Genomic DNA, 21,944 nt, shown 5'->3' with positions numbered 1-21,944 from the left:
TCTACAAGTAGGTATAAGATAAATAAAATTGTGTGGGTCGCTGGATGGTAAGCGTCTAAGGTGGGGTCTCTAGACCCTCTTGTAGACAAATGTGTATGATAACATCTTTTGAAATAAAAAACAAACAAATGCATTTGAAGATTTTTATTCTTTTAAATATTACAATCTCTCTTACATGTATCTTGTCCTTACATAATACTTCGACATAAACACGACAGTAGTAATTACTTACACATAATTTCGTAATTCGTATTAAATTAGCAACAATCGTAAACAATGAGTCTTTCATTTTATCATAATTATTTTTTTTTGTAAGTATTTTAGGAACTTTTTAGTGTTTTTATGTTGGCTGACGCATTTACAACTTTATAAAAAAAGTTAAATCCTAACGATAACAGTTATCAATTTCTTAAACTAATTACATTATCTGGCAATTTTGCCAAAAAAATTGATAACCATAGACATTTAGAATGTATTGCCCCACTAAAAAAAATAGAAAGCCTGCAAAAGATTGCTATGTAAACAGTAACAACAGCTTATATTAATTATATCCCCTACGTATTATAGAAAATAAAAACTATTTAAAAACTGATATTTAACATAACAGAGCGTACACTGATAAAAACAATTACGTATTGTAATTAAGGTCGCTCGCAATCGGTCATATTTATAATTTACTGTGCGACTTACTTATCGGTTAAACGAAGAGTGGGTCAGTCGTTGCAACGGGTTGACGAACGATTTGAGGATTCCCTTATGATATATCCACAGTTAAGGTGGATATATCATAACTTTTCGTATTATTATAGTTGAATCGTTGTTTATATAGTTGAAAATCTTTATATTTGGTTAGTGATCAAAAGATTATCAGTAGGTATTTGGCCATAAACAAAATATTTAAAACCTTTTAAAACGATAGTTGATAATACTGCGTTTTTAAAAACGCTAACGAAAAGGTTAAGGTAATTTTTTTGTCAGTTCATTAATTAGATATTGTCAGGGAGATTTGATATTTCAGTAATAGCTTTTTTTAAAACATTTATTCACGTTTTTTTATTTCTTAAGGGCCGATTTTTCAATGCTTGGATAAAACTTATTCGTCGAATCTATAATAATATTATAAAGCTGAAGAGTTTGTTTGTTTGAACGCGCTAATCTCGGGAACTACTGGTCCGATTTGAAAAATTCTTTCGGTGTTATAGCCCATTTATCGAGGAAGGTTATAGGCTATATATCATCACGCTACGACCAACAGGGGTGGAGTCACGGGGGTGAAGCCGCGCGGAGCAGCTAGTAATGTATAAAGCTACCATTTTAAAAACGTATTCTATGCCCGGCGCGGCGAATGATGATTCCTATGACACTGACAGTTATTCTCAAGAGACAAACTTGTAATGGCGTCACCATTAAATAAGAAACGTATTGGAGGCGTCTAAAAATGGCATTTATTATTTTTTACTTAGCTTTATGCCATAACAATGATATTCCGTTGGAATTATATCAATTCTTAACATTTACGAGAAATTATATCAATTTGACTTTACGTTTACTTCCTTCAAAACTTACATCGTTGGCATTTATCGACTAGTGCGGAAAGTATCGATAAACAAATTTCGATAATGCAAACGAGTTCACATTTGTTCCATGCTTAAACTTTAGTTCATACACTATTGAATGGAACAGAAGATCGCAGCATAGTTAATTAATTAATTACCGTTCGCGTTAATTTACTTACCTATGATAATATAAGTTTTTTAGACAAATTATATAGGGGATTCCATTTTCATGATAAAATAATATACACTGTGTTAAACGGGTTAAAATGACGTGAAAATGATAAGGCACATTTTTATGTTTTGGAAAACTTTCGTTTTACTTACCTACTTAATCTATGCTAAAAAACTTAAATTAATACAACAACAACATAATATTAGACGTTAAAAATTTTATAATATTAATTGTAAAAACATGTTTACCGACGTGGCTGAAAGCAAACGACGCCTTTGCCTATAAAATAGTAAAGTATCGACACGACCCATACGAGCAATCACTAAGACGAACTGTCATAGGGATTATCATTCGCCGCGCCGGGTATAATTGCCCGTATTTGACAGTATTATCGTGTATTACTTTATTGGACGGATAAGTTTTATCAAAGCATTGAAAAATCGGCCCTTAATCAAATTACATTATAACTTTTCAAACAAAGGTTTTTTACGTTTCCTTATATTATAATAAAATCATGAATAGGGTGACCATTTGTTCCGTTTTCAAAGATTTTTTGGGACATTTTTTTAATTTCAACACAATTTATTAATACAATTTTGTTATTTATTCTATCAACTTGTCGCAGAGGCCAAAGTGTCCGAGTAGCACAGGCCCCACGTCCAGCCCGGTGCGGACACTCACTGACGTCACACACGAATTTGGAACCTCGATATCATAGTACCTGGAAGATAGATATAGATGAATACATTCATAAAAAAATTAAATAGAAAAAATTAAGAGAAATAGAAAATTATCATTTACACAACATCAAGTTCAAGTATTATAATTTTTTCTGAATTCTGAATACTGCAGTGATATTTTTTTTTTCTTCATATTAAGTCAAAATCAGTTTGATTATAACTGGAGAAGCGAGAAAAGTCAAGTTTTAGTTTCCTACCAACTAATTTATATGTGTTATACCTCTTGATGGAACTGCTTCGTATAGTTAAGATGTAAAGTTTAAAGATTTAAAGTTAAGAAACACAAAATAGGATCGATTCTGCGCCATTTTGTGATACCATAGTTATTAATTCAAACGAAAATAATAAACCGTGCAAAAAAGGATTTCTAAGTACTTAAATCGTATTTCTCAAATGACATTTGCCACGTAATTGACACATAAATTAACGTTCCTATTCTTAGTTCGCATAGCTGCTATCAACAAAAAAATCTCAATATAATGTACCTAACCACCCATCCATACGCATTCTCCACGGGTACATAAAATCCGGGTTGGTTGAGCAACAAGTGGCGCTGCAAGTTGCGCAACTCGTGCTCCGACTCGCGTAGTGGGTACTCGTTCACCACTTCTGAACCAGACCATGCTTCGTGGTGATGCGGGATACTTCTGCCTACTAGAACTACCTGTAAAATATAATATAATAAAAGATTAAGAAGAAATAAAGTCAACTTTTTTATTGCGACATCTAAGGATAGAAACGTTCTACTAGATTAAGTTTTTTTCACCTACGTATATGGATAAATTGTAAGAAAATGTAAAATCTCTACGTATGCGTGCAATAAACGGCTAAATGTTTACCAAATGTATGGAACGTGCCTTCATACACTCTGATCAGACATTCGGATCAGACTGTCGGATTAAATATCCGACATATATTCATAGATTAATTAATGGTCATATAGCATACAAATTACAATAGGTACAATTATGAATAAGTGTACTAAGTATTTCAGAAAGCATTTTTTTATTCAAATTATAACGTTCGTATAATATTATTATTATTAGCGTAGTAAAATAATATTTACTACAAGCCACTCAATTCATGCCTAAAAATACTGAATGTGAAGTAGCGTAGTGAGATACATTTCAAGGAAACTGTTATCGGTTATCATTTACAATTGATTTCTCTTAAACTTATATTACGATAACAAAATATTATCAACAGTGTAGTTACGATAAACCATAACTTTTTCTAAATAACGCAAATAACTTAACCTTACCTTTGTTTTCTTACCGCCACATTCAACATTCAAAATGACATTCAAAAACTGGCTCTCATGTCCAGGCAGCGTCTTTGTCACGACGCATGCTATCAAACAGTTCCTCACGTAGAAATCACTGAAGAACAATCTAGAAAACCTATGTTCTGGTGTCACTTCATCACAAGGATTGATTTTAAGACAGGATCCACCAATAAAGCTGTCTTCATAGAATTGTTCCAAACACTCCAGCTCATTGGCCACATAGCCTAGCGCGTATTTAGTTTTCACTTGTTTATTTCCAAGCTGTAAGTTAATGGACATCTGCACCATAGACCGGCCTCTAACTTCCATCGTGCTACTGCTGGGCTTCGAATCCTGCTCCGTTTCATGCACTGCTGTATGTTCCCGATCTTCTGTCTTCGGCGACTTTATCCTGAAGAAATGTCGGAGCACTCTGGTCATTTTCCTTTTGACGGATTTCCTTTCGTTAACCGTTGTTTCTTCGACCACTTCTTCTTGTATATCCCCAACGCTGTCCGCTTTAAGGGCTAGGACTATTTCCTGGGTGGATTCATCAGTGTCTTGTCTGGTTTCTTCAACCGATCGTCGATATCTGAGGATGCCGTCCCTTGTGCGTAGGAGCCCTAAACGCGAGAGCCCCGCAATATTAGCGGCGCTGGAGATTAGGTAGCCGTGCGGGCCCAGGGATGAGTTCGGTTGGTATTGCATATGCCGTAAGTTATACCACGGTACTGGACATATCACCTGCAAACATATCGTGGTGAAGTGCAAAATATTCGTTATTGTAAGTAATTCGACTAAGAAACAATTTTCTAAATAATAATTTACTATACATATAATTCATATGTTAAATTTGAACGTCATGAATCATGATAATATGAATGGTCTACCAAAGGAAAACAAATTATCTTTCTTCCCAATATATCGCTATTTAACGTACGTAACAACAACAAAAATTTTTATGAAATGTTGGCCAAGTAAATTACCTCTCCATACATCCTGCGCTTCTTCCCCTGCCCCCTACAGAAGCTCGTCTGGAAGGGCAAACAACTCGGCAGCGTTGTATTGAGGAAGGGCCACACGCTGCACCAGAAGGCTCTGTCCCGCAGCAGGAACCGCTGGTAGACCTCCAGCTCAGCAGCATCAGCCACTGTGTTGGGGTCACCCTCCTCGTCGGACATGGCTTCGTGTGTCCAGGCGGGTGCAAATATGGCTAATGAGCAGTCGTAGCTGTGGATCAGTTGCACTGCCTGGGAATGAAATAGAATTATTTAGTTTATTGGTTAAAATAAAGAGTAATTTTTTATCTACAGAAGAAACTTCTTTTTTTTCAAATCTACAGATAATCATAAAAAATCAAATTATCATCATGGAATCATTCATCATTATTAAAAAAGCAAACGAGTGCCTAGCCAACTTAGCGATTACCTGCAATTACAGAAGTAATAAATATACAACTATTTGAAAAATAATTAAGATAAAACGTGTTGTATAATGTGATTTATTAAAAGGCTGCCCTTATCCCCAACTAATATCTTATAAAATTTCATTTATCTCTCTCTTTCTCTCAAGTAAAAAAAAAAAGAATTCTCTCTCCCTGTCTCCAACCCACCTCCTGTGTGTTAAACTGCCCCCCGCCATAGAAGTTCCGGCCCCACACATCGACCCCCACATACAGGTCGTGCCGCCTGTCCCCCGCGGCCGCCGCGCTCGCCGACACGTCCTCCTCGCGCCACGAGTAGTTCGTAAATAACCCGTCGCATGCGTCGAAGAACGCTCTGGCGATAGACAAGTGTTTTTGGAATACCCACATCGTTTTTTTTAAGTTTTGAGAGGATAAGGATGAATGAAAATAAATAATATACACAGTTATTATGTTTATTTACAAATGAAACAACAGAATACAGAAGACTTCCACCTAACAATAAGCGGGAATTTTCTGATATTTTTTAAAACTCATAGAAAATGAAATACGTATTAGTAAGGTAACAACACGTTTATAGAATCCCATCAACACCATACAAACAGTATTTTATACGTAAGTTAACATCAAGCTAAAATCTATTCTAGAACAAAAAATACCTGTTTTTCTCGTTAAGTCCATTCTGCCAATTGAGATGCCCTTCAACAGTAACACTGTCGTACCAAATAAGGACCGGATCGTCGAGCTCCTGATGAAGCGTGGTGTGCAGGTACCGCACGAATTGTAGCAGCACGTCTGGTTTTGATATCTAAAGGAATATGTATTAACAATAGTTAATAGTTAATTCGTATTTATAACAAGTATAATTGCGATATTGCAGTTTATTCGACAGATATTTTACTTATGTTATAGCATCAAGGACTAATCGCTAGCCAGCAACTACGATGGGTTCGCTTTGAATTTTAAATTTTACCGCTTTCTTCGCAGGGCCGGATTTAGGGGAGGGCAAACGGGGCGAAGGCCCGGGGCCTCCACAAGCAGGGGGCCCCCACAATAGAGACTTCGGAAAAAAAATCTTTCAAATTCCAACTAGTAAAACAACATCTTTTCCTTTGATATTTTTTTTCACTTTTACCTTTACCTACAGTACATGATTAGTTGATTATATTAATCTTAATTATATAAATCTTACATTCTGTACTGAATATACATACATATATATAGAATCTGTGACAAGGAAAAATTAGTGACGTTTAACAATAGTGATTAGTGACGCGAAGAATTTGCGTAGTGTTGGTGTAGTGTAATTTAACTTATTTCCATTTAAATATTTGCACACCCAGAAAGTGGGTAGAATGTATTAGCGCGTTAACATAGTAATAACACCTTTTTTGTAACTACATTCTTGTAAATAAATGAAATTTGAATTTGAATTTAAATATTAACAGAAATCATTGATCTATATTTGTTCACTCTAATCAGGCAATCAGTGAAATATCAAAATCTCAAATGGCCCTGATAAGCACTTCCAATTTACTACCCATCTTGAGGGAATACCCCAATGGCTCAATGGCTCAGTGGGGTGGTACTTGCCCGCAACCTCGGAGGTTGGGTATTCGATTCCGTGAAAATTTGCACGCTGCAGCAGAGGCATTGGTGAAAGTGTATACGGATGATTTAGAGCCTAGTCTTGGTAATGAGTTGGTTCAATTTGTGTCTTTGATTGATTCATACAAAAAGGACTATGGAAAAGATCAATCGCCGGAACTATTTTACTACAAAATTCTCGAAGATCGAAAGAAGAATGTATAAATATTAAATATATTTCAAAAATTGGTTACTTTATTAAGTATAAATAATTAATAAAGTAACCAATTTTTGCACTCCTAATAGTTCATTTACATATATCATGAATTCGTTAGATAATTTTAGTTTTAAGGAAAATAGTATTGTTATTATAGTACGACATAAAAGAGATGAAATTAATTATTTTGGAACTAATTCATTTTTCATTACCTGGCAACCCTGAATTGGCAATGTAGCTGTCAAGTTGAATAAAAATTTGTTGTTTTTTTCGTGAAGTGGAGAATTATTGAGATAAAATTGTTATTTAGAACAAGAAATTTAAATAAAAAAGGAGACATCATGAAAAAGGTTAAACCTAGCGGTGTCCGTGATGTGGTGTATAAAGTTTTTATTCGGTGTTTGTCCGAATTTCAAGCTGGAAATTTATTGACTGATTTGGAAAACGTTTACAAACGTACAGCAGAATATACCGGTTAGATTCCATTTATTTTTGCTCAGTACTACGTAAAATAGAATATTCCATTAGTAACGAGTGTTTAATGTACGTATGTATGGCGATTATTACGTTTTCGCAAATTAATTTGAGGTTATTTGTATGTAAACAAAAACTAGTTTTTATAGTGCGACCAGCACAATTTGAGTCAAGAAGTTATATCCAATCCAACCAGCCTCAAATAAAGTACCTAGTTTAGATTTTACTACATAGTATAGTGATAACTGTTTTCATACAGCTATCTATCTTTTAATCAATCAAACCATAAGAAAAAAAATCATATTTACTGTATCATATTTACAGATACTGAAGATGCCCCGTACCCTCTTGCCAGTACTTCGAAACAGAGTGATGATCAGTCCTTTGAAGGAGTAGAATATTTAGATTTTGATGAATTATATTAATGTACAAAATTTATCTACAAAAAAATAAAAATATGTGGTTTTCAAATCGCCTTGTTTTTTTCTACCCGACGGACCCAGAAAGAGGGTAATGTGTTTGAGCTGCATGTATGCTTGTTTGTTTGTATGTTTGATTCTATGTGCGCCTCTGCAGTCTAAACACTTGACCGATTTTTATAAAATAACTAATTCCAAATACATTTAAGTAAAATTTGACCTAGGTAGGTCAATTAAAATACTAATGTATTTTTGTCTTAAATTACACTATTGCTACACTGAAACAATTATAACGGTTTAAATCGCGGTATTTATTTTAGATTATATTATATACATTTTTGGATTTTTATTCTATAGTATCAAGATCGTTTGCGTCGCAGTATCAGTGTTGCTATATGAGCGACGGTGGCGCCCTCATTTATTTTCATCTCTTTTGTGTCGCACTGTATATTATACGGAGATAGTTTTAATTTAAAAAAACATGACATTGATATAGGATTTCAAAAAATGTTGAAAATTAGTAGTGAGACAAAATGCAAATTTATGTTGTGTACATTGCCATATTTGCCTGGTTTGACACAAAATCAAAACAAATTTATCTATAATATCAATTTAAAATTATATAATTTAACAAATCATCATAGTGATGCATTTATATATTTTGACATAAATTCTTGTATAAAATCTTTTTGTTTGACAAAGAATACAGTGTATCTGCCATCTAGATATAAGAGAGAACTTGCTATGATAATAGCATATAAAATTATTAACCAGTCTGATACATGTTCAGTAGCAGACCATCGATCTACTATAATTTTATGTAGTAGTAATTATATACATCAACCTAGGTTAAGTGTTGATAGACAAACTAGCCCTAAGCTAGATTTAAACTAGTATGTAAGACAACAGCTAAGCAGCCTTTTTCCATTGTACATCAAAATATTCAAGGCTTGGCTAGCAAATTATTAGAAATAGAATTATTTTTAAATCATAATAGAATTAAAATATTTTGTGTAACAGAACATTGGCTTAAACAATGTCAGTTGTTAATAAATATTGATAATTATAAATTAAAAAGTATATACTTTAGGACAAATGCTATTCATGGAGGTTCTCTTATTTTTGTACACAATAGTTTAAAATGCAAGGAACGAACTGACATTGTTAGCCTTTCTGTAGAACGCACCATTGAACTGTCCTGTGTTGAGCTTGAGCGTTACATTATTGTTTGCGTATACAGACCTCCTTCCAGTGACTATAATTTGTTTGAGACAGTCATGGAAGAAATATTAAAGCGTTTAGGCAGGAGTAAAAAGAAGGTAATAGTATGTGGTGATTTTAATATTGATTTACTTTCACACACACAAACGGCAACACGAATAGTTAATTTGTTTCATTCATTTAATCTGTATAAACTTTTTGATGAGCCTACACGAATAACACCTACTTCTGCAACTTGTATTGATAATATATACTGTGATTGCAAATGTTTAGAAAAATATATTCTCAACACGCTAACTTCGGATCACTGTGGCCAGAAAGTAGTTTTTGAATGGGATTGCATACCTACATTCAAAAGAATTAATGTTAGGCCTATAACTAGAAAAGGCATTCATACATTTAGAAATAATATTGATAATAAACTACCTGACCTGAATAATCAATCCTTTCATAAAAATCCTTGTGAAATGTTTACAAATCTTTTTAAGTTAATTCATAGTGAATATGAAAAAATATTTAAAATTAAATCTTTAACTATTACCAAGGATTTACCATTCAGCCAATGGGCAACTCCTAGTATACACAGATGCAGGAACGTTCTTTACGAGTTATATGGTATGAAACAATATAACAAAGACTTATCATTTCTTAGTTATGTTAGAAATTATTCAAAAACATTTAAAAAAGTTTGTTTCACTGCCAAGAGTTTGTATATCAGAGACAAAATACGCAACTCTGACAATAAAGTTAAAACGGTTTGGACAATTATTAATGGTGAATTGGGCAAAATCCGATCAAACGATAGTACCATAAAACTTGTCAACTCTGGTAGGGTCATTGACAAAAGTGCTGATGTTGCGCTTGCTTTTGAAGATTTCTTTAGTAGTGTCCCTGCTAGTTTAACTAAGAATTTAAATTCGTCTTCAGCGCTTGCAGAGTCTTTATTGAGGGATCACGTTGCTGAGTGTAACAAATTATTTGAATTGCGACACGTGACTGCTGATGAAATTGTTAAAACTTTTAAAACATTAAATTTAAAAAAAACATGTGATCTCTGGGGTATGTCTGTAAATTTAGTAAATAATATCATAGAAAACATTGCCAATCAACTAGCGTTTATATTTAATCAGTGTTGCGACTGTGGTATTTTCCCTGATTTACTAAAGTTTAGCAAAGTTATTCCTTTATTTAAAAGTGGTGACCAAGAAGACAGTAATAACTATAGGCCAATTTCCATATTACCAACTTTGAGCAAAGTCTTCGAGAAACTAATTTTAAACCAATTAAATAGTCATTTTGCATCAAATGGTTTACTGCACGCCAAACAGTATGGTTTCACAAAGGGGCGCTCTACCACTGATGCCGGAGTAGCTCTTTTATCACATACAGGGTGTCCCAAAAAGTAGTGATGAACGGAAGCTGGGAGGTAGAGGACCTAAAGGGCTATCCGAATCACCCCCATGTATGTTATGCGATTTTTCGTATTTTCGGAGTTATGACGTTTTTTTCAATTTTTCACCTATCGCCGAGTACGGTGATATTTTCACTCATGGTGACGTCAATTATTGCGGAAGGTGCTTGATTTTTTTTGTGTGCTAAGCTGAAAGATAGGCCAATTCAGTATGGTAACATTTACTATCGTTAGATCTTTGAATGGAATAAAAAAAAGAATTAAAATGCCAAGAAAGATAAAATTACCCAGTATGTTCTCCACTTCAAGGGCCCGTAAAAAAATAAAATCACATAAAAAAAGTTTTCCATTTGGCTTTTAAAAACTTGCTCTATCTATCAGGTAGCTACCCTGAAAATTTCATTTTATTATTCAGAAGGCTTCAATCGAAAAATTGAAATCTAAATGAGGTAAGTGCAAAAATTGAATTAACATGATGATTAATAAAAACAAATTAAAACCAATAACAAGGTGTTTAATTACCAGAAATTTTTAAAATGACCCCGCTATTGCTCAGTGCAAGTGCGACATCACCGTAAAAAGTTGTCTTTTAAATGTCTGAATGCCCTTTTATCATTTTTAATGGTTTCTTCTGCTACTATGAATTTCCAGGTTATTTCGTTCAAATTGTGGCAGTCTCTCGTCTTTGTAGTATCCCCACGGAAAAAAATCAATAGGGTTTATGTCCGGGGACCGTCGAGGCCAGGCTAAAGGGCAAAGATACCCTGAAAGATGGATTGGTCGTTGCAGCCTGCGCATGCGCTGGTGACGCCTGCCTTAAAGCCTGGCCTGCACGGTCCCTCGACCTAAACCCCATTGATTTGTTTCAATGGGGATACTAAAAAGACCTCGGCTACTTGAGAGAATGCTACAATTTGGACGAAATAACCCGGAAATTCATAGTAGCAGAAGAAACCATTAAAAATGATAAAAGGGCATTCAGACATTTAAAAGACAACTTTTTACGGTGATGTCGCACTTGCATTGAGCAACAGCGGGGTTATTTTAAAAATTTCTGGTAATTAAACACCTATTTATGGGTTTTAATTTGATTTTAATGATCATCATGTTAATAAAATTTTTGCACTTACCACATTTAGATTTCAATTTTTCGATTGAAGCCTTCTGAATAATAAAATGAAATTTTTAGGGTAGCTACCTGATAGATAGAGCGAGTTTTTAAAAGCCAAATGGAAAACTTTTTTTATGTGATTTTATTTTTTTATGGGCCCTTGAAGTTGTGAACATACTGGGTAATTTTATCTTTCTTGGCATTTAATTCTTTTTTTATTCCATTCGAAGATCTAACGATAGTAAATGTTACCATACTGAATTGGCCTATCTTTCAGCTTACCACACAAAAAAAAATCAAGCATCTAGCGCAATAAGTCACGTCACCATAAATAAAAATCTCATCGTACTCAGCGATAGATGAAAAATTGAAAAAAATGTCATAACTCCGAAAATACGAAAAATCGCATAACATACATGGGGGTGATTCGGATAGCTCTCTAGGTCCTCTACCTCCCAGCTTCCGTTCATCACTACTTTTTGGGACACCCTGTATATACAAAGCATGGGAAAATTCAAAGAATGCTTTGGGGATATTCTGCGACCTTTCTAAGGCTTTCGACTGTGTAGAACATTCCACTCTATTACGGAAACTAAATTTTTATGGTATCAAAGGCTTAGCTCAGGATCTCATAGCTTCATATCTTCAGAACAGGGTACAAACCGTTGTCGTTAATGGAGAGAAATCTCGCGGTGCGCCGATTAACATAGGTGTTCCGCAGGGATCTATCTTAGGACCGTTTTTGTTCTTAGTGTATATTAATGACCTACCTTATTATTTGCAGGATATGTGTGAAATAGTACTGTTTGCAGATGACACCTCATTAATTTTTAATGTGGATAGACATGACACAAATGTTGACGAAGTAAACTCTGCTCTTTTACGCATATCCAATTGGTTTAATGCTAATAATTTACTATTAAATACAAAAAAAACAAATTGTGTAGAATTTATCCTCCCAAATGTAAAAAAGGTGCAAAGGAATATTATTTTAAACGGGGAGGTATTATACCCTGTGGAATCGACTGTTTTTCTTGGTTTGACATTAGATGAGAAGCTTCAATGGGGGGCCCATGTTACCACCACCGCTGCTAAGCTCAGCTCAGCTGCATATGCAGTTAGAAGAATAAGGCATCTCACCGATGAAGAAACGGCTAGATTGGTTTACTTTAGCTACTTTCATAGCATAATGTCCTATGGAATCCTGCTATGGGGCAGGGCTGCAGATATAGAAACTATATTTATATTACAGAAAAGAGCCATACGCTCTGTATATAATTTGCGTGCTCGAGACTCACTAAGAGATCTCTTTAAGCATACTGGTATCCTTACTGTACCGTCGCAGTATATATTTAATAATATTTTATATGTACATAATAACGCTTACTTACACACAAAAGTAGGAGATAGACATTGTTATGACACAAGAAACAGAAATAAAATTGAAATGCCATTATTCCGGCTAGCTAAAGTTAAAAATTCATTTATGGGCCAAGGTATACGCTTTTACAACAGAATTCCTCATAATATTAAAGAGTTTAGTAGTTCTACATTTAAATCTTATATAAAAAATGTACTTGTCAAGAGAGCCTATTACAGTATTAAGGAATATATGGAAGATAAAAACCCATGGAGGGTTGTCGCGTAAAAACCACAGGACAGTTCTTTGGTATATTATGATAATATATTATGATATTACATATTATGTAATTAATTGTAAAATTGTAAATCTGACATGATTAAAAAGAGCAACTATGGAGTTTCTTGCCGATTCTTCTCCGTAGATACTGCTTTCCGAATCGGTGGTAATGTTAAAAACATGTACTTAATGACGTTTCAAAAGTGCTTCTAGAAGAAGTCTAATTGAATAAATAAATGTTTGAGTTTGAGTTTTACAATCCCTAAGGACGGCGGTCATTGCACCTGTGCGAGCAAGACACATTATTTTTACAATGGAGTGACAGTGACAGGTAATAACAGGTTAATGTACGAAATTCTTCCTGCTCCGCGACCGGACTTTAGTAACGTTATATTCAAAATTGCCTCAATCGTCTATTTTTACTCTAAAGATATTATTTGAATTGATTAGTCTTATTATGAAAGCGAATCCTGATTCATCCATTTATAAAGATACTAGCGACCCGCCCCGGCTTCGCACGGGTGCAATGCTGATACTAAATACACTACAGAAAAACTGTGAAAACATAGCGACCCTATCACTCATTTTCAAAAATGAAAATTATAAAAAATAGGCTTCGAACCACTATGGGACAAAACCGTCTATCAAAGCTTTCTCTCCTGAGCATTGAAAGCGATATACTCCGAGAACTGGATTTCAGCGAAATCATCAACGGTTTTTCGGCAAAAAAAGCTCGAAAGGTTCCGTTCGTTATCACTAAAATTTAGTTCAGATAATTCATGTTTCCGATTATATTTATATGCGTTTGTTAAATACTAAGAGAATCTACTTGGTTTCACAATAAATTATTTATTGAAAAACTCGACTGAGAAAAATTGTTCATTTTATTTGGAAAATAATTTGGGGCGGGGGGGCCTCCACTCCTTTGTTGCCCCGAGGCCTCTGGACCTCTAAATCCGGCCCTGTTTCTTCGCTTAGGTAATGGAGGGTAGATCGGAAAAAGTTATTTATGGTAAGTTGTAATAAGTGTGACAAATTTTCTAAAGTACGGAAAATAAATAACCTTATTCTCAATATTGAGCAGCCAGCCGTCGAACTTTAGCGTCTTTGCAATGGCCACGAGCGCGCTGGCGAGGTTCTGCCACTCACTCTCGGACTGCAGCACCCGATCCCAAAACACGACCCCATCGCTCCATTCCGTTATAACAGTACCTTTAACGTGATGTATAAAGTTTTATGTGAACAAGTTATATTTACTACGTCGAAGACACTACGGTTCCCAATTCTGAAGACTAATGAATTAAAAAGGTACTGATTTCAAACAAACTGTTCACCCGCAAATCCAATTGATAACTGCATTTTTACCATTTACTCCAAATTTAAAAATTGAAAAAGGAATATTTAAAAAAAAATATCTTTTTTTATAGCTCCGATGTTGCTTGTTGAAAAAATTAAAAATAATCACCTAGTACTTTGACTCCATGCGCGTGACCCACATTGATCCAGCCGAGAGGTGGAATCGTGATCAAATGATGACTGAAGTAAATAAAAATGTCTATCCCGGCCCAGTTGTAAAATGTATAAGCTTCGTAATTACCAGTGCCATCGATAATACTATAAAACAAAATAAAAAATCTATAAACGTTTGAGAATTTCTTAAGCACAGTGCATAGCTACTTTATTATAACAACTAAGTTTTAAGCTTTTTTACAAAGTGTTAAAAAATAGGTAAAAAAAAATATTTAGAAGTCAATTAGGAAAAAACACAGGAAAAATGTAAAAGTTGATAAAACATTATTGAAAAATATTAATTATAATTATTATACAATTTACAAACCTGTCATCGTGATACCCATTGGCCATATCATGGCACACCAGTGTCTTTGGTAATATTTTTTTATCTTCGCGCTTGACATCTTCCGCATCCGGATCAAAATGACAGAAGGCTTGTGGACTTTCAAGCAAAATATTATTTTCCGGACATTTATTGATGTTTATGTTCTTTATTGCTATTTCACTATGCGGCTTTAATTCCTTACAAAGTGTTCTCCAAGGTGGTGGATCTTGTAAGAATAATAAAATCTCTTCATATGAATCAAGTGGCTTACAGGTTAGTTCTCGCTGCATCCAAATTTTCTTCTCTGCCATTGTGTTAGTGTTGTTCTAATAAATAAAACAGGTACTTACACTTTAACTATATATCAAAGGAGACTGCTTACATTTATAAATAGTTAAAACTTATTCAGATAAAAATTAAACTTTATCTTGTTTACATATATCACTGACATTGACAACTACAATAACTAAAGGCGGGAATATAAAAACGCGACTGCCAATTTCAATTTCTAAATTCATAATGTATGCTAATCATTTGCAGATTTAGGGCAATAATCATACTCACAATTATTTATGATTATACGAACTCATTATTGGCACACAACATACAAATATTAGAGACTTTATTACCATTCAGTTTTGGTTTAAAATAATATTAATAAATAACATGCATAAATATAAATAATTGCAATGAATCATTGTTCTTTATAATCAACTTCTAGCATAATAAGTACCTTTTAAATTATTCAACCGGTTTACATAGCACTAATATCACCATAGTCTTCAATAAGTATTAATTTTTCTATGTACCCACCTACTTCTATTAAAATAACACTTACTATTGTTAAGGGAAATTTATGAATAAATAAAATAAAACTTGAACATAAGCTGTCTTTCTTTGAAACTGCAGCTGATCCTGTTATTATTGGTATTTATGTAAACACAACACATGGAACAAAGCACTAGTTACACTAGTTTGTCCTAGTTGTGATAAGGGCTGAGGAAGTGTGCAACATTTGATAACGTTTGTACTGCAACAAAGCACTTGTTTCCCATGGGACAAGGATTACTAGACAATAAAATGAAACTAGATAAGAGGTACAATGCTAATGACATTATATTATAATATTTCCAGAGACTAAGTATATCCAAAGAATTTCTTACATCCACAATTTCTCAAGAGAGATGCTGGTAATATGAAGAAATAAATTATTCAGTTCCTTTCCATTTAAATCAGTATTTAAATTTTATTACATACTTTGCTTTTTATGATCTGAATAATAATACACACTTAAAAATACACACTTAAAACACTTAAAAATAATAAATTGCGTATACTTACATATTAATTGTGATTTTATTCATAATTATGTAAGTATAAGATTATCTTAAGGTCATGGTAATATACAAGAAATAATTATAAAGAATGAATGTACAGCCTCACTGCAGAAAAGTTCAGTGTTATATTTTGTGTTGCTTTAAACTATTTAATACAAAATAGTATATTCTATTTTGAAATAACATGAAAGTCTTCCCATCATAATAATGACCTAAGTTTACTTCCATCATTCCTTATTATCCTGTTTGAACAGGCAATTAAACTGTTATACCTGTGTGTTATACCATCAGAAACTAAACTAGATTTTGTGGACATAATGTCTACAATTCTCGTGATCGTTGACCTAAGGTTCCCTGGAAGAGATCGCTGTATTAGCGATAAGCCCACCTTTTTGTACGTATTTCTATTGTTTGTGTTTTTTGTTATTATAATTACGTAATTACTAGCTTTCACTTTGTGCCCAGATAAAAAGTAGCATTATCTGCTCATCCAGATTATAATCGATCACTGTACCCTTACTCTACCAAATTTTATTTTCGATCATCTATTTTTGCTCGAAATACTAATCGTATATGTTTTTACAAACTCATATTATAAATTATTAATCTTGTACTGAAATCAGCCGCAATTTCTGGCAACACACCAATCGATTACTGTCTTCGAACGTCACGCAAAGCGACCTGCGAGCTGCGACTCTCGACAGATGACACTTGACAGTTGTCTCGTAACTTGCTGCCGGTATAGTGCTCGTGAATTTTTCATATTTTTTATTTTTAACAATTAAAATCATTTATATATGAAAAACTCATCAACTAATCAAATTTAGTGCCGGGAGATATCCTACGATTTTTATAAAGGTGTGTTTTACAAGTTGTGCGCATTATACAGGTGTAGCAATCAGGTCACATCCGATTCTCGTTAAGTGTCGTGCTTTATTAATAAACGGACAATAAATAACACTTTTACAGTTAATTTTGCAATTTCGTGATTTCTATAAGGCGGTCCTATAGCCGTAACTAAATCAGAACATTAATGTTTTGAAAAATCAAACAAATAATTTTGAATAAGATATTATTCTTTGTTATGTGTAAAACTAATTTAAATTTCAAAATTGATTGTTCTACTTTCAGGTTTACAAGGAATGTAATCTATATAATCTAACAGAGGAGGTTCTAACAACCAAATGCTTAAATGGCTGCCTCTGAACAGGCTACAAAAAATTCGCGTCAGCAATTATATCATAATTATACTATGTCTCATCGCTATCATCCAGTTGTTTGCTTACTATGGATATTATGAATATGATTATATTCCCAAGGAAGAGATAGATAAGCATCTCTATAAACATGTGAACCCAAATTTGGTGAGGAAGTCAAAAACTGATTGTGAGTATGTGAGTATATATGAGAAGGTATTCCCAGACAACTGGGATGTAAGGAAGCAAGTAAATGAGTTTGTGCCCAGCGGCATTGCAAATGGGAGCTTTGTGCCGACAGATTGTCACCCATTGTTCAGTGTTGCTATCCTGGTTACATATAGAAATAGACAGAGCCAGCTGGATGTGTTCATCCCCTTTATACACAATTTCTTGAGGAAACAGAAAATACATTATAAGTGAGTATTTTTATGCTAGTTTTTATTATAAACAAGCAATAAGTAATTAGGAGTAATTGTTGATGATTATTCCATCCTGTTTGTGAACATTAGAATAATGAATATCACCTTCTGACTTATTGGGATTTCCCTATTATAAAACATTCTGGGAGATAATAAAACATTAATCTGAGTTTTAAATATTCTGCCAAAAGTATCTGCTGAATTTGTAATAAATTGATTAAAATTTAAGATATCTTTCATGATGTATGCCTTCTCATAATGTTTTCATTCTTTCATAAAAATGTAACAATTTCACAACTTGATCTTTTACTGAGGAATTTTGAATGGACTAAATTAAAAAAAAACATTTTCTACATTCAAATCAATATAATATATATAACGGCTTCCACATGTATTGAAAAGCTAACATCTGTGGAGCAGATGTAAGTTTTTTTACTGGTTTTAAATTTCATGCTTATTTCATCTTGAATGATCTTGCTCCATGGTAAATTAAAATAAAATCATTATTTTTTTTATTTTCGTCACCATGTTGTTAACTAAATAAAAATATTTTATAATTATATAGAAAATATAAAAAACTGGCATCAATGATATTTTGGACTGGAAAGCTGGAAGGACATATTATTCTAAAAATATGTTTTGTACACATTGATCATTGTTTACTGAGAGAACACAAAAGACTGTATAGATAATAATTAATCAAAACAACTTTTTTTAATATTTTTCATAAACATAAAATTAGCCTTATCTTTAAAATGCAAATATGCACATTTTAATCAATTAACCTCTCAACCACCGAGCGGCCAGATCCGACCGCGGCACAATAGATTTTCTATTGTGTCTGTAATTACGGGGCCTGATGGATTAATATACATGACTAATGCTTTCTCATACTGTCTCCCATACAATATTTGTTTTGAGATTATGTATTGTTTACAAATTTTCTTAAATTATGTACATTTTTAATATTTAAGGTTTAAAGACATTTATTCCCATTAAGACAATAAGTCACTTACATGAGAATAAATATTTGCTATTGTTTATAGTTAACTTTTTTCCTCATTTGCACAAAAGCATAAGAAATAACAACTTTCACCTTAGGCCTTAAAAGATAGCATTGTTTTAACTGAGCTCATATGAATTAAGTTCATATAACAGCATTAAAATTTCAGAATCTACATAATTGAACAGCAAGATGACAAACCATTCAACAAAGGTCTCCTATACAACATTGGAGCTAAACAGGCCATCGCAGACAAGTTCCCCTGCCTCATACACCATGATGTGGACCTATTACCCTTGAATGCTGCAAATCTGTATGTCTGTCTGCAACAACCTCGGCACATGAGCGCTATTATCGATAAGTTCAGATTTGTTCTGCCGTATAAGACGTTGGTTGGAGGCGTGCTGGCAATTAGATCGGATCAATATGTGGATCTCAATGGATTTTCCAATAAGTTCAAGGGATGGGGAGGAGAGGATGATGAATTTGCTGCAAGGATTAAGAGTCATAATCTTGATATTTTGAGGTAAGCATTTTATTTATCGGTTCACCGGTTACTTTTAAAATGCAATATGTTTTTACTTTTAAGTTGCTTGTTACTTTAAAGTTGTTACTTGTTTCTAATTGAATGCTGTTTTAAATATCTGTAGAAAATTTAATAAATTATTTTGTTATTCAATATTCTCTGGAAAATTATTATGATGATACCAAATGATTATTGTGCCTAATATGCCTCACAATACTTATAATTTATATATATTGTAATTGTAGATAAGTACAATTCAACTGCTATCTTAGCAAATTATTATTTGTTTAAATTCTGATAGTGTATGTGTATATTCTTGCATCATAAACATATATATTTTAAACAATACCTCTTAATACCTATCAAATATTTGAATATCAATAAAATATGGCACATATGAACTATTCTTGCACTATAACAACAATAATATAATAAAGTATTTAATATGCATTGTGAACCTTGCTCACAATATATGGATGACTTGATTAGTAGATGTTTTCTATGCCATACCATGCTAGTCCATGACTTACACAGTATGTTATCTATACTTTAATTAAATTATCAATCATTTGACAAGTTTTTTTATTCACAGATTCACTAAAGTAAAAAAGAATATTTAAAATATCATTTTGTTATCCTGTTAATTTCTTCTGCGTAGAAACAGTTTTCCGAACTGGTAGTAAATTATTATTTTTCTGTATTTATTTTGATGATTCAAAAGCACTTCTAAACAATCTCTAGTGAATGAATAAATGTTTTAATTTTAAGTTTAAAAGTTCAAATACACATTATTGTCCCCAATAAATCTGCATTTATGGTCTACAAAAACATGATTATAAATTAAATGATATTTACTTCCAGATTCCCGCCCGACATATCGCGCTACACGATGCTAGTGCACAAGCAAGAGCCCAAGAACACGGACCGGCACCACATCATGGCGCACACGAAGCCGGCACGCGACGGGTTCGCTTCGCCCGCACGCCACCTCGCTTCGCTTCACGCGCATCCGCTGTTCACGAGAATTAGTGTCAAGACTTGATTGTTGCTTAAGTGAAACACTATGTGAATATCTTGGGAATAAAGTGTTTCTTGGACAGTTGTAAAATAATAATGAAGCAGTGTGAATCGAAAATAATGAAGTGCAAGTAAATCTAATGTAGGCGATTAAAGAACCCGATAGGCCTTAGTATGATTTTAAAAATTAATCATATTTTGTATACTATGTCTCTCTCGTCTATTAAAGTTTTTTTTTTGTTAAAAACTTACCAAAAATATTAAATCAAGTGAAATTATTGAATAACGTTTTTAGGTGCATGTCTTCAATCAAATGTGTTTTTGTATTGATATTTTATATGTATATTTTTGTAATTGTGATGTCTTTCGCACAGCTAGTTAAATCGAAATGTTTTTAAATTAAGTTAGCTTATTATTTATTTTAATTTTAAGAAATGGAAGACAATCTTAGTGTTGTCTTTAGGGGAATTTAATTTCGTAATGTTAAACATAACAGCTGCTGTACCAATACTCGTTAACCTATATGTTTTTTTTTTATTGTATCAGCTCGAAGTTTTCAAGTTTTTCAAAATTGCAATCTTAAGCTTAATTTAGAATTTAGATACTTAAATTGTGCCCAAGTTTGATTTTTTTTATATAAAATATTTTTAACTTAGTACTTCAAATAAGTACACATAACATTATTGGATTCTACATTTAATTTAACGGTCATAATCTCATAGCTTTCTAGTCTAAAATCGTATTTAAGAAATACTATTGTAAGGTTTAGGAGCTAATTGTTCAATGCTCAGATATAGTTTAAGTACACAATGGAATAAATCGTTTTCACTTTATATTAGTTTAGTCCCACCGTTTTACGGAATATTTATTGAAATTTGCAATTAAATCAAGTGATTTTGTTTAAATGGTATTAAAATAAGATGGTGACTTTTTAGAGCATGTTACATTTTTGATACATTTTAATCATAGATATCAAGCCTATATTATAATGCGCGTACTATTTTGTACAAATATTTAATGCACTTAGCTTCATTTTCTCAAATGTGTATTTATTTATGTAAAGGTTTTTAAAATATTTGCTTTTAAGTGATTTTGTATAGAGTGTAAATGAATTGAACGAAATATAGGAATGGGGAAGAATGTACTTGTGATTCTAAAACTTAAAAGTATAATTTTTGATCTTATTAATGGAATACGAATTACGAATCAATACATGTATGCTACATTTTTCCGACGTTACTCTGATTATATTTGTAGTGTTTGTAATGCCTTCTTTACATAAATCAGGAATATTTGTATTTGTGTATAACCATTCATAATCATGTCACTATGCATAATCCCCTTGAGTGAGAAATAAAATACATTATAAAGT

At 32.9% G+C, this 21,944-nt stretch overlaps 2 protein-coding genes across 6 annotated transcripts; one reads left to right on the top strand and one right to left on the bottom strand.

The window, feature by feature from the left end:
- Positions 1-2,177: 2,177 nt before the first annotated feature.
- Positions 2,178-16,136, bottom strand: ENGase (cytosolic endo-beta-N-acetylglucosaminidase). 4 transcript variants are annotated; one of them, XM_090104219.1, is made up of 10 exons: positions 15,885-16,136; positions 15,072-15,397; positions 14,700-14,848; positions 14,298-14,446; positions 5,815-5,963; positions 5,345-5,510; positions 4,719-4,982; positions 3,730-4,476; positions 2,954-3,132; positions 2,178-2,449 (listed from the first exon to the last, which is right to left on the bottom strand). In XM_090104219.1, the coding sequence occupies exons 2-10, from the start codon at positions 15,380-15,382 to the stop codon at positions 2,332-2,334; spliced, it is 2,232 nt and encodes a 743-aa protein (XP_089960345.1). In that variant the 5' UTR covers positions 15,383-15,397; positions 15,885-16,136; the 3' UTR covers positions 2,178-2,331. The 4 variants fall into 4 exon arrangements, with proteins under 4 accessions (XP_089960345.1, XP_089960343.1, XP_089960342.1 ...); XM_090104217.1 differs by having other exon boundaries at positions 15,910-16,136; XM_090104216.1 differs by having other exon boundaries at positions 15,805-16,135.
- Positions 15,211-21,941, top strand: LOC149906217 (beta1,4-N-acetylgalactosaminyltransferase B-like). Of its 2 annotated transcripts, none has more exons than XM_090104221.1 (4): positions 15,211-15,344; positions 17,540-18,023; positions 19,199-19,555; positions 20,417-21,941. In XM_090104221.1, exons 2-4 carry the CDS (start codon positions 17,593-17,595, stop codon positions 20,595-20,597), a joined length of 969 nt encoding a protein of 322 aa, XP_089960347.1. In that variant the 5' UTR covers positions 15,211-15,344; positions 17,540-17,592; the 3' UTR covers positions 20,598-21,941. The 2 variants fall into 2 exon arrangements, with proteins under 2 accessions (XP_089960347.1, XP_089960346.1); XM_090104220.1 differs by lacking the exon at positions 15,211-15,344 and adding an exon at positions 17,113-17,266.
- The last annotated feature ends 3 nt before the right edge of the window (positions 21,942-21,944 follow it).

Source organism: Colias eurytheme, chromosome 8 (genome assembly GCF_061535395.1).
Source record: "Colias eurytheme isolate Ceu_HAF_F1 chromosome 8, ilColEury1 Martin Lab GWU primary, whole genome shotgun sequence".
NCBI lineage: Eukaryota > Metazoa > Arthropoda > Insecta > Lepidoptera > Pieridae > Colias > Colias eurytheme.
The sequence above is the reverse complement of the archived record's forward strand: the minus strand, read 5'-3'. Positions and strand labels throughout refer to the sequence as shown.